The 12,966-nt window shown below is 40.4% G+C and overlaps 1 protein-coding gene across 3 annotated transcripts; it reads left to right on the top strand.

Annotated features, from left to right (window-relative positions):
* The first annotated feature begins 165 nt into the window (after positions 1 to 165).
* Positions 166 to 12,218, top strand: LOC146364966 (uncharacterized). Of its 3 annotated transcripts, XR_014798850.1 has the most exons (6): positions 166 to 381; positions 4,410 to 4,537; positions 6,524 to 6,658; positions 6,739 to 6,960; positions 8,282 to 8,556; positions 9,824 to 9,914. XR_014798850.1 is itself a non-coding variant. In XM_084916252.1 (5 exons), the coding sequence occupies exons 2-5, from the start codon at positions 4,411 to 4,413 to the stop codon at positions 8,425 to 8,427; spliced, it is 630 nt and encodes a 209-aa protein (XP_084772378.1). In that variant the 5' UTR covers positions 166 to 381; position 4,410; the 3' UTR covers positions 8,428 to 9,923. The 3 variants fall into 3 exon arrangements, 2 of the variants coding, with proteins under 2 accessions (XP_084772378.1, XP_084772377.1); XM_084916252.1 differs by having other exon boundaries at positions 8,282 to 9,923; XM_084916251.1 differs by lacking the exon at positions 8,282 to 8,556 and having other exon boundaries at positions 172 to 381; positions 9,824 to 12,218.
* Positions 12,219 to 12,966: the final 748 nt, after the last annotated feature.

Here is a 12,966-nt window from a genome sequence, read left to right as displayed (position 1 = left end):
ATTATGAACACTTTAATATCTGATTAGTAATTTCATTACACCAGAAATTACAATCAAACATATATAAGTTTATATTATTCTGAACATTTTCACCAGGTCATCTGCTGATCGTGGGAGCTCTTCATTTCTACAGAGCTTCTGGAAAATAATACAGAGTTAAACAGGGGCCCAGCAGCTGACTGCTGCCCCGGTGACCCTGAAGAGGAGAAGCCGGCCCTGCTGCGTGTGTGTGTTTATGTGTGTGTGTGTGTGCTTTTAAAGGAAGCGGAGGAGGCGGTGGTCTTCACACACATGTGAACGCTGCACACAGAAAGACAGCGAAGTGTTTATTCAGACGCGGGACGACATAACTGACGAAAGAAAGAAAGAAAGAAGCTGCAGGTGAGAAACTTCTCTTTATTTGTCTGTTTTCTCTCTGCGATTAAGTAACTTCCAGGATTTGATATTTAATAGTTTTTTAAGGTGTTTTATAGACACCTGCATTTCACTGAAGTGTGTAATTATAACAAGATGGATACGTAAATTTATTTAACATCTCAAACTGAGAAGTCATTTGAAAAAATGGGAAATAAAATATCTTAAACAGCTGAGTAAAGCTGTTGTTTTCCTGATTTACATCACAAATTAAACAGCGAATGCATCATTAAGGCAAAACAGAAGCTGGCTTTGGGCTCTTTATGTGTATGAATGTTTGCAGCGTTCAGGTGACGCCTCCTGCAGACTCACCTGAAACATAATTGTACCTGAAGCTGGAGGATGAACTCATACTGACGTAATCCATGATTATTAACCTTCAGGTGATAGAGCAACTAAAGTGACTGTGGTCATCGATGTCTCCACTATATTATACAGGTATATAATTGTAAAGGCTCTTTAAAAGTGTTTCTCATGCCCGTATAAGTTCCCTTCATCTATGACAGACGCTCTGAAAAATTTCTGAAATGCTGTTTATCGCAGTTTTTCGACTCATTTCCACGAGCTGAGCTGCTTTTATCGTCACTCTGGGTCTTGGTGTGTTAGCCATGGTTCACTGCAGAACATCACAGTGTTCTGATTAGAAGTGGAAAAGTAAACTCAAAGCCTATAAGGTTTTGTTTTTTTTAACAGATTTCACATAACCTATCCTTATCCTTGCCACACGATTGGCCACATTTCTGTGAAGACATCCATAACAAGTTGTGGGAGAATTTGAATCCAGCTCTCAAAGGGTTGGTGATTTTGGTTTACACTCACCGCTGTTACGCCGTGTTGTTTAAACGATGTATGTCATCAGAGATTTTCAACTTCAGTGTTTCTTTCATTGAGCTCTGATGTGAAACTGTGAGCAGCCAGCGTGATATCATGTTGTTGTGCTTGGATGGGTGGTTCAGTGGTTGGCCTCACAGCATTAAGGTCCTGGGTTAAAAACCAGCAGCTGGGGCCTTCTTCTCATGTCTGTGTGGCTTCCTCCCTCAGACACTGGTTCTATTAACTGGTGAATCTAAACTGGCCGCAGGTTTTAATGTGAGGGGAAGGATTGTCTGTCTCTTGGTGTTAAACTGCCGTCCTGTCCAGGGTGTATACCCGCTCGCTCTGTGACAGCTGGGACAGGCTCCAGGAGGCGAAGAAAGTAGATGGGTGGATGTTTATATTACAGATATTATGATACTGTAAATAGTTGTGTGATTGTTCTCCTGGTTATCTGGTTGCAGAGTTTCCACCTCCTTACAGTCATAAGGAGTTTCACTGATATTCATTTAACCACAATAATTGTGAGGTGAGAGTCTGATGCTGTCTCCAGCCTCGTCGCTGATCATGCAGTCTTTTGATTATTAGCAGAGCGGGACTTTCTCACCATCCTCGGAGAGCCACATTCATATTCACATCATGGCTGGACTGAAGGCTTTTAAGCACCCAGTGCATGCCTGGATCACTGAGTTACAGACCACTGCACATGGATGTTTCACACACACACACACACACACACACACACACACACACACACACACACACTAGCTCAAAATCATTACAGAGAGCGCTGGAGCTCATGGGAAAATCAGAGAAAACCCACAAAAAGTCTAAAAATATCTGCTGATAAATGATGCCGCTCAAGCTTATTTAAGATGCTTTTTATAAAGTTAATATTTTGTTTAATGCTAGTGTCCTTTTCCCATCTCTCACTCTTCTCCTCCTCCTCCTCTGTCTTATCCTCGCCTCTTTTTTCTCCTTTTGTAACACAAAAAGTAAAAAACAAATTACAGGTGTAGGATTTACCTTGAAGAGAAAATTCGGCCATTGTTTCTCAAAGATTTGTTTTTTTCTGTGCAATAAAAAATAAAATAAAAGCTCATAAATAAATAGAATAGAATAGAGTTTATTTTGAACATGTAAATATAACTAAAATAACAAGAAAAACAAAGTAAAGACATCCAGTTGTCATGAATATCTCTATATCCAAACAATGTTTGTGCTCATAAAGGAGCAGGATGAAGTTTACACCTGTTTGTTTCTACCTCCTTATTTCAGATTCTATAATTTGTAAATTAATGATCAGAGTTCGACATATTTTCACAATACACATGTTTAACTACAAACAAGCCTACACTCATATACGCTACACACATAAAACTATTTAAGTTCACAAACCAAAACAACAAATGACATTTTTACGTTGCTAAACACCCTGTGATCAACACCCCAATAAATCTCTGTGCCTCGTGAAAATAACCTCTTTTATATTTGTTTTATATGGCATTGTATCTATGCGACAAATACCTTAATGAATACTCTAAACCTCGGTTACTCTCGCCTTGATCTATAACAATGAAGACGAGGCTTCAACAGAACATAGAGCAGCTGATTTACTCTTTAAGACATCCCCTCTTACAGCAGGAATCTTAATCCCTTCACATCCAACTCACTTTTTTTCTATAAAAAGACTAAAAGCTCGGCAGCATTTAGACTTTTATGGTGAAAACAGTGTTTGGAAAGCCGGAAGACATTCAAGAAGCTTGTGATGGCAGGAAAGGTCGGCTCTCCCAGTAAAGCTTTCTGTGGCAAAGTTCAAACTGCTGGGATGGTGACGCTGGTTTGAAACCAGGTACGGGATCAAATTCAAAGTACACCCGGGGAAATCAGCTGATTTTTTTAAAAAAAAAAATTGTGTATTTGTTTGTTTTTTCGCGTTTGTTGAAGGCATTCAAACTTTTACCTTCATAAAGTTGCAGCCCGAGGAGAGAGGAAACTGCAAAGACTCATGGGATGTTTCACGTTGATGTTAAAGTGTTAACTTACAGGGTCAATGCCCATATTGTGGTTATGTTGTGTTGTTGTTCATTTATGATGTGAACTGCGGTGTTTTCTTGCTTCTGGTTAGGTTGAATGTGTCTAGCGAGGGCCGCTATGACTGAGGCTGTGGCAATTAATGACCTGGTCACTTTTCCCGCTTCTTCATGTGCGTTACTGCTAACACACCTGCAATCTTGGAGGTTGAGTAGAGTAGAAAACACAGGAGTTTGAAACGCAGACTGAAATCTCTGTGTCACATTTTGTTTTTCCTGTTGAGTTCGTCACAATATTTTTTAAAAATTTGCAATATAGGCCATGAGAGGGTTTTTTTTAGCTCTCAAGATCTGTTTTTGAGCACCAGTATCATGGAACTAATCATAGTTTCACCAGAAAAACTGAACCAGTTTAATGTCTGTGACATGGAGGAACACACAACAGTTATTATAGTTTAACTGAAACTAAACTAACAACTAATATTTTCAATATTAGACCTGAAAAATGTTTGAACTAACTGAAACTTAACTAAATTAAAAATAATTAGACAAAACAATTATACTAACAAGAAATTCTACCCTGGATGTTTGATTGTTTTTTTGCTGATAATTCACTGGGGAAAATCTCTAAAAGTGCGTTCTGGGTAAATTTTAAAGGCTTGTCTCACCAAAAATAAGCCGTAGCAAATGAAACGTTTCCTTCTTCCCGACTCTTTTATGCCGGGGTCGTCCCTCATGTGCTTAAAAATGAAAGTCAACCAGGAAGAATAACACAAATTAATAAGCTTTTAAAGTTTCCCTTTCCTTACAGGTACTTTCACTCCCTGTAACTCTGAATACGTCCCTAGTATGGATGTGAACATTTCCATGACCTCAATAAATATTATTGTACAAAAAAATCGTCTAAGTGGAACTTTGGGAACTTTTCTCAGATTTTATTTATTTAAATGAAATTAATTGGCAGCAGAGTTTTAAAGGATAGAAAAGACTCAGTTGAGTCGAAATGAGGAGCAAAATCCAGTTCAAATCTGTATCTAAATGCTTCCACATTCAGTTATCTGTGTCTAAATTTCTGTTCAGTGCTGTTAATGAAATTCTCACTGATCAAATTAGTCACAATTATTCTCTATGCTTTAATTTCTCTGACAGGATGGATGTGACATCACATTCGACTGCATCTAACGCCACTGAAGGCGGCGAAAAAAAGTCGGAAAACCAATCAGAATGCATCGTGATCCAACCGACAGCCAATGGGACGCTCCCGCATCACAGCACAGGTGAGACAATGAGAAGGTCTGATGAGGTGAGACAGGATAAACTCAGGGGCAGAGACGGATGCGTAAACATTAGAAAGTCCCAGATAACTTTAGAAAAAAGAAAAAGAAAAAAACAACTGCAGCAAGACAGAAACCATTAAGAGATGCACAAACAGGAAGAGATCTGAGCGATGTGGTGAAGAGAGACCGTGGCATGTCTCAGACAAGGGCAGGAAAAATACTTTGGTGTCACGTTTCGATATTTTTTTCAATACAAAAAAATGTTCATGCCATTTTAATTTGTCATTTATTAAAATTAAAAATATATATTTTAACTCAAAAGTACAGTTTTTAAATTTAATGTTGCTGAAACAACAAATTAATTTAAAAAATAAATCTATCTGATCGAGAAATCACTCATCTTTGGAAAAGAGAGTTTATTACAGAGAAATGGCTCTTTCCAAAATAAAAGCTATACTATACGCTTCTTCTGGGCTATATTCTCAGCAGCATATTAAACATATCAGGTCCCCATAAGGAGAATCATGTGCTAACGGCTGTCTAAATGACTCGGGTAAAGTTTGTAGCATGCCTGCTTGTTGTTTTTGTCTGCTTCCACTTGTCTTTGCACTAGGATGATGTCGGCGTAAATGTGCAGTCATATTCGTTGTGTTCCCACTAGTGCTGTCAGCGTTAATCTCATTAAAATGACTTTAACGCCATAACGCCGCAAATCTCCATTAACGAGTTACCGTAGATCGCCCCGTGCGTGGGGCTGGACGGCGTCAACATGTTAACAAGCTAACTGCGCTAACGCACTAGTCCCAACCAATGTAATTGAGCATTGCGTGGCACATCCGACATACTGTTTTACTTTTGTCCATGACGCGCTTACCATCAGGGTCATACTTCACATGAAAACCAAAATAGTTCCAAACACCAGATCTGAATGAGGGTGGGGGAGGTTCAATTTTGGGTAGCGTTGAGGCAGTTTCCATGTTGTAACGAGCTTAGCTTCTGTCTTGCTAGCTTGCGCTGCGCTCAGTGGATCTGCACTCGACAGTGCAGCCTAGGCGGAGTAGTCGAACGCAGATCCACTGAGCTCTCAACACAGACAGCATCGTCAGAAAAAAAGTTGATAAAATAAATTAAAAATTTTGTATTGTTCGATACATATACGTACCGAACCGTAAGCACTGCATCGAACGGTTCAATATCGATACGAGTATTGTTGCACCCCTCACAGATACGTGTGTCTGTGCTTTGCACCTGTGCAGGCTGTAAATGCAGCTTTCTAACCAAGCCTAGTAGCATTGGCTGATAACTTAAAGCTAACATGGCAGTAGCTAACACTAACAGTGACGCCTCAAAAAAGGGGTCCAAATACCACCGAATGACATCACAGCAGCTACTTTCATCTTTCATATACAGTTTGTGCAAGCATCCAGCTGTCAGCTGTTAAATGTGTGTGACTGTGTGTGTGGGCGGGGCTTAAGTGGGTGTCTGTAACCTCAGTGCAGCAGAGAGTTTTCAGACTACCTCCATGTTTCTAATGGCATCACAGAGCCTCTTAAACTCTGACCCGAGGTCAGTTTAAGAGCTTCCGTCTGGATACGCATCCTGTCTGAGAGGACTTCCTGTTTCAGGACGCCGCTGCTCTACTTTTTGCCCTGAGATGAGACTTAGTGGCTGGGTTTCCTCCCACTCAATAAGTTTCTGACACATAAACAAACCAAAAGGTCAGTTTCCCCAAAATTCTCCAAGCAAGAAATTCCTAAAAGAGCAGCCATATGAAGGTTTTCTGGTGCTTCGGTCTGAGTGGTTTATAAACAAGAACAGATTCTTGTTAGAGACACAGCTGACTGAAGAGGTTTGCAGCAGGATCAACAAGGAGAAACACCAGGCTGAACTAATGTAAAGACTTCCTGTGAATCAAGGGTTAAGGTAAAACAGTTTGCCCTCTCACTTATACCCAGCTCACCTGGAACCGCTTGTTTCTTCCTGCAGATGAAGCTCCTCCCCCTGCCTCTCATAGGTCAGACGCTGACAGCAGTGATGACTGTTCGACAGACGGCTCCTCCACCAATGACGTCTCTCGTCTCCTGCCCGCTCAGCCCTCATCGTCACCGTGGAAACAGAAAGGTGAGTAATTGTATCTGACCGAGTGTGATGTGGCTCAGTTTCTGTGATGTCACCCGTGATGTCATGTCTCTGTTTCTCAGGTGTGGACAGCTCATCGTCAACATCCCCTCCCCCCGTCTGCACTCCTCCATCTTCCTCTATGAAATCTCCTCCTCCTCCACCTGCCTCTCGGTCGTCCACCTCTAACAGACATCATCATCATCACCACCATCAGAGCACCAAGCAGAAGCGTTTATCCTCCACTAAAAGCCAAGCCTCCTCCAAGACAGATGCCACCCACATTAAGGAGGTCGCTGGAGATGGTGAGACAATCAGCTTTATAGTTTTATCGTTGTGATATGTATCCGATAATAATTTTTTAAAAGGCTTTAAAAGAAGGCACTACCTACAGGCTGCAGAGCTCATTACAGCCAGCCTGCAGCCCTGATGGTCCTCAGACAATCAGAGCCGTAAGTCCTCTTCGTGAAAAGGGTCCTTCAGTTCATCCACTCCCTAAAACATGCTGTTTTGTGCCTCTTCCTTTTTTATCTTCTATTATCTTATCAGTACACTGCCCATGAACAGATGTAACAGTATTTATAGCACAAAAAAGCATGTTAATGTTGGGACGGTCTCCCTGGAGTGTTCGGTTTCTCTGAAGTATGGTGGTACAGATGTTCAGCCACTGGTCTGTGGACCATTTTGCAACCTTGGGTTTGGTGGTCATTGTCCTAGTTTTTATAACCAGAATTAATTGTATCTGGATGAAATTGGCAGGTGAAATGTAGCTCTCTTTTTTTAAGTTGAGCTTTTGAAAGTAGGACTTATTAGAAGGAGTGAATGTAGGTTATGGCATTAAAGCAGGGGTGGGGAACTCCAGGCCTCAAGGATCGGTGTCCTGCAGGTTTTAGATATCACCCTGGATCAATGATATGCAATGAGATGCATAGTTCGTTACCAGTTCTCTGAAAAACACAAGACATGTTGAGGAGGTAGTTTTAGCCATTTAAATCAGCTGTGTTGGATCAAGGACACATCTAAAACCTGCAGGACACCGGCCCTTGACACCTGGAGTCCTCATGCATTTCCCCCAAAAAGCCAGAAGAAGAGCATAAGCATCACAGGTATTGGCTGCCTTGGACAGTTTTTTACTGTCTGAAGTTCTTTGCCTAAAGGACCAAAATCAGATCAAAGAGTAACACATACTACTGGTTTTTCCACTGCCCTATGATGACAGTGCACAGCTGGTGGTGCAGATGTTTAAACTTTAAGCCAACAGAACCAAAGAGAAGCTTCATGGCTAACATGTTTACTCCTTCTTAATCTTCCAAATCGAGATCTTGTTTTATTTCATGATAAATTCATAAAGGTGTTTTGTTGGAATGAAAATACATTTGGCTTGATGCGTAATGAAGAATGCAATTTTTGGAACATAATTTTTATGATAGTTTTAATGAGTGGCACATTAAACTACTGTCAGATTAACAGGAAGGGCTGCTGAAGAGTCTTTGTAGGACGATAACCGTTCTAAACTGCTGCTGTGCGCCGACCTTTGCGCTCTAAATGTGATGGAACAAAAACAGATCACATATCAGAAAAATGAAAACACTCCCATCTGTGTGTTTATCAACCGTGCACCTCCAGCATGGAGGTTTGCTTATCTCTGCAGAGCACGCACGGCCGATGAACCCTCCTGCTCCTCCCAGCATCAGCCGCTCTGCTTTCTACCAACCGACTCCCCGCAGGATGACAGGGTGATAGCAGCGCCCAGTGGTCATCAGATCTGTTAGAAGCTGCTTGTTTTCTCACAAAGTTTAAATGCCAGAACGTCCTGTCTCCTGAGGCCACGTGACGAGAACTTTCTTGCTGCTTCCTGTTCATAACGGCTAAAATTCAGAGTCCTACTTCTGATTCTGACAGTAAGAAAACCCACCGCTTGTCTTTACTCTCAACTAAAAACTGTCTGCTTAGATAAAAACCCTCAGATGAAACTCAATAAACAAACACACAAAGACAATAACGTGCTGAAAAATGAAGCTACAATATTTCAAGAATAGAGTCACAATGTTGCATGAAAGAACAAAAAAAGTCATCATCTCTTAAATCTGTGAAACTAAAAATCATCTAGTTTCATTTTTTAGTTTTTCCAGAGTTTTTATGCAATAACATTGAAACAATACAATGTGAAAAAAAAGTTACATGGAGAAAAAGTTGTGTTAATGTAACATTAAGCCATTAATTAACAACATTCATTGAAAATGAATGTTGTTAAAGATGTTAAAGAACTAAAATAATTCAATTAGACTTATTTTCTGTCATATGTATACCATTACAATGTTCATTCAATGTGACAGTTATTCAAGGATATAAAGGATAAATGTGTCATGCTTGGTATAAAGGAGGTATCGAGAAAAGCCATTTAAAAAGCCAATTTAACCAGGTCAAACTACATTAAAGGCACACGGGAACAATGGTTAAATAAAGAGACGATTTAACAAAGAAAAGGGGAAAAACTACTAAATACAGAGAGGTTTGATTGGGTAATTCGACACAGGTGGAACTAATTAAGGTGCCGCAAACAATTTTGAAAGGAAGAAAAGCAGGAAATAAAACCAGAATAGGACACATGAGGAAACTAAGCTTTAAAGTGAAACAGGAAGTGAACAAAACACATAAATCTAACACAGAAACATGAAGATAGAAGGCAGCAGAAACTACAAATATCAAGGGCAACTACAAAACTAGCTAATATAGTAGGAACTGTGACAAGATAGGGATTATGTTGACTTTTGATTCAATTCAGTTCAATTCAATTCAGGTTTATTTATAGTGCCAAATAACAACAACGGTCACCTTAAGATCCTTTATATTGTAAAGACCCTGCAATACTACAGAGAAAACCCCAAAACTCAGCCCAGCCCCTATGAGCAAGCACTTGGAAATCGTGGGAAGGAAAAGCTCCCTTCTAAGAGGAGGAAACCTCGGGCAGAACCAGGATCAGGGAGAGGCGGCCATCTGGCACAGCTACTCTACTAGAATTCAAGAATGAGAATGCTGAGCACGAAAGGAGTATTAGAGGTCATTTGAAAGAAAACGTTGCAGTTTAAAAAAAAAAAAAGGTAACTGCTAACTGATCACCTCAGTGACTAGTCACCTGACTTCCTATCCAATCGGTTGTCTTTACAGACTGTTGCGCTCACTGTCTCCTCGCCTGTCTCTTCTGCGAGCTGCTGTCCATGTGTTCGGCTGTGGGGGACTGTCTGGTGTGTGGAATGGGCGGGGCCGGGTGCTGCGACGCTGCGGCTGGCGGTTGCTGCTGCTGCTGCGTGGAGGCCGCAGGGGAGGCAGCCTGCACCGAGGAGGCGTGTCAGGCAGTGTTGGATTGTGGGATAATTGAAAATTGCTGTGGCTCATCCGACTGCTTGGAGATCTGTTTAGAGTGCTGCTCCATCTGCTTCCCAACATAGAGCAGCCAATCAGAGAAGGACAACCAAAATGATGTCAAGGTGTGCTAATGATGTGGACTCCAGCACACTTCACTGACCAGGAGGCCATTACAGACTGCACTTAACTTGGCCTCAGCTGGTTTTGTCTGGTTTGGTTCTCCAAGTCTACAGGAAAAAAAGATTATTTTGAGTTTTCATCAGAATGAAAACCACAGTTTTTGATGTGCACAAAAACCTGCAATCTGAACAAATGCAGGGTTCAGATGATGGAATAAGTATTTATATAACAATCTGAGGAACTTTAATACATAGAGGCAGCAACGGTTTGTAGTTTCCACCACACAAGGTTGAATTAACTTCCTCAGGGATCTCAAATCTGCTTGTCTGCTTGCTGACATTAATACACATTCACATGTCCAAATGCTCAATTTGAGTTTAGCTCCAACAGCCTGGTCTCCCAGGTGTTACAGTCAAGGACAGGATCCAGGCACCCATTAAAGAAATGATTTAGAAGCTTGAATGGATTTAGATGTTAGCCGTAAGACAGCTATCTAGATATCTAAAGATGAAATGTCATGTTCTGGTGATCATATGTTTACTAAGTCTGTCACGACAGGTCTACACCTACTCAAAAAGGTCAAATTCTTCTAACAGCAGTAAAAGTATCAATGTTGCTGTTTTCACACATGTAAGCAATCCCTACTATTTAATATGTAGTTACCCTATCATCAGATTGCTAATATAAACAGTAGAATAAGGAATGTATGAAAAAAGTTTAGGGTTTAAGTGTCAGCCGTTATGAAAATGAATAAAAATAATAGAAAAGTAGCCTTCATATTGATGTGGCAGCACGTGGGAGTGCTCAAAGGGTGGAGGATGCCAGGATGAAGTGCCAAAAATGGCCTAAACAAAGAGAATACGAGAATAGCCAACTTATAAATTAATATATTCGTACATTGTTTGGTATCAAAAAAAGTATCTAATAGATAAAAAATATTGTCCAAAGCTTTATGCTGATACCAAAATCTTAAAGGTTTGATTTGTTTGTAGCACTCTGAAAATATTTTATGTTGAAGACGTAAGAGGTGCAGGGTGAATAAATCTTTAGACCACGTTATGCAGCACAATGAAAAGACACAAGTGCCTCTGAAAACACATGATCGCTTCAGGCATCCTACGACTCCACAGACATTCACAGATAAAATGACAGAAAAGTAATCTTCAACGATTCTGAATAATAGTTTAGGACATTTGTCTGATACCAGAATGTTAAATGGGAATATCTGACAGCTTCTCATGACAGTAAACTCCACATCCGAGCATTTTGTACTGTTGAATGACAGCCAGGTGGACTAATCGCACACCTTGATCATGATTTGTCCTGTGTTACATTGTCACAGCTCCTGGGCTTGCTTAGGTAAATGATTTCTAACCTTTATCAGAGTTACAGTAGTTTTACATTCTCTGAATTTTGTTTTCCTGCTGAGCTGTTGAACACTGCACAAATAAAACTGAGAGTTTCTAAAGCCAGTCCCATCGTTTCTCTGATTGACAGCTCAGCGGGGGGGAGCAGGGCCGGGTGGAGCAGGAAGTAACTCCTGTGGGGACAGGAAGCGGGTGTGTTTGTCAAAGCAGCGTGCCAGGACGTCCAAACAGGAAGCAGGAAATCACTGGAGAGACAATGGTACCTGACCTCTGACACCCGGGACAGGCCAACATCAAAGAGAGATACATGCACACGTTTGTCCGTTTGTCCTGGTGAGCACTGTGATCAACGTACTGCTTTCCCCGGCCCCTGAACCAGAACGTGGATCTAATATGACCCTTTAGACAGCCTCTGGAGCTCTGACCCACACTTTTCAAAGAGTGTCCCCATTTTCCAAAATGTCCTCACAGCATTTGACCCGGATCATTGTCCCCACAATGGTAGTTAAACCAGAATAAACACATGGTAACCAAAACAGCTGTGACATTTTCCCACAGACTGCTTCTAGATTCAAACATATCAGTGTTTTTTTCACTGGTAGGTTGATCCACATTTGCTGCTGTCATGTATGAAACAGATCATGTCCTGGAAAAAGGTCTTTTTTAAACTAAAACTAAACTCAAATCCACATGTTTATATAAATCAGGGCCTGGAGCCAGATTTATATAAACATGTGGATTTGAGTTTAATTAAACTCAAATAAATTTTAATGTAGGTTATAAATTAAAGGTTAACTGTTTTATCTTTACTTTTTGTTTCACCTCAAACATTCAGCATTTTTATATAAGTAGGTTTTTGGCTTTGTAATAGCCTGCTCGTAAAACTATAATAATCAAGATGCATTAGTTTGCTTGACTAAATGATTTGATGGTGAAGCAATTTTATATTCTTGTGGAAATTTGTATTTTACAATTCAATTCAATTCAATAAAACTTTATTGATCCTGAAGGTTGACCCTGAAGGAACTTGGGACATGCTTCAATATTATCCAGAGCATTTTCAGGGACAGTAAATTTAACACAAGTCATTTATTTAAATATTTAAGGCCAGTGAACAAATATTCCTGCATTTATGAATTTTTGATTGCTTCTTTATCCACATTACACTAAATCCCTACAGCCACTCTTGTGGGTGGTGGAACCACAGGAGAGCTGGCCTCAACTGGCCTCCAACCCACTCCACTGGTGTTTCCTTTATAGAGGTCTTGTGAATCACACTTCATCTGGATGAGGAGGCTGAGGCAAATCTAGGACTTGAGAGTTTATGTATCATGCCTCCTATGATTTCCTGTGAAATCATTGTGCAGGGAGAAGTTTAAGTACAATTTTACTTCCGGGACATTTTTGTAATGGATTTTTTTTTTGTTTTGTTTTTTTAACAATGCTATTATAGAAATT

This window comes from Perissodus microlepis, chromosome 20 (genome assembly GCF_051167445.1).
Source record: "Perissodus microlepis isolate ML-2025 ecotype Zambia chromosome 20, ASM5116744v1, whole genome shotgun sequence".
NCBI lineage: Eukaryota > Metazoa > Chordata > Actinopteri > Cichliformes > Cichlidae > Perissodus > Perissodus microlepis.
Note: the sequence above shows the minus strand (reverse complement) of the source record. Positions and strands in the feature narration are given on the sequence as shown.

What these genes read in the sequence shown, in the direction of transcription:
- LOC146364966 (XM_084916251.1), top strand. Translation starts at nt 4,411, where the DNA reads ATGGATGTGACATCACATTCGACTGCATCTAACGCCACTGAAGGCGGC. An exon ending in GTCACCGTGGAAACAGAAAG is followed by an intron (nt 6,659 to 6,738) that starts GTGAGTAATTGT and finishes TCTGTTTCTCAG; the next exon opens with GTGTGGACAGCTCATCGTCA. An exon ending in TAAGGAGGTCGCTGGAGATG is followed by an intron (nt 6,961 to 9,823) that starts GTGAGACAATCA and finishes TTGTCTTTACAG; the next exon opens with ACTGTTGCGCTCACTGTCTC.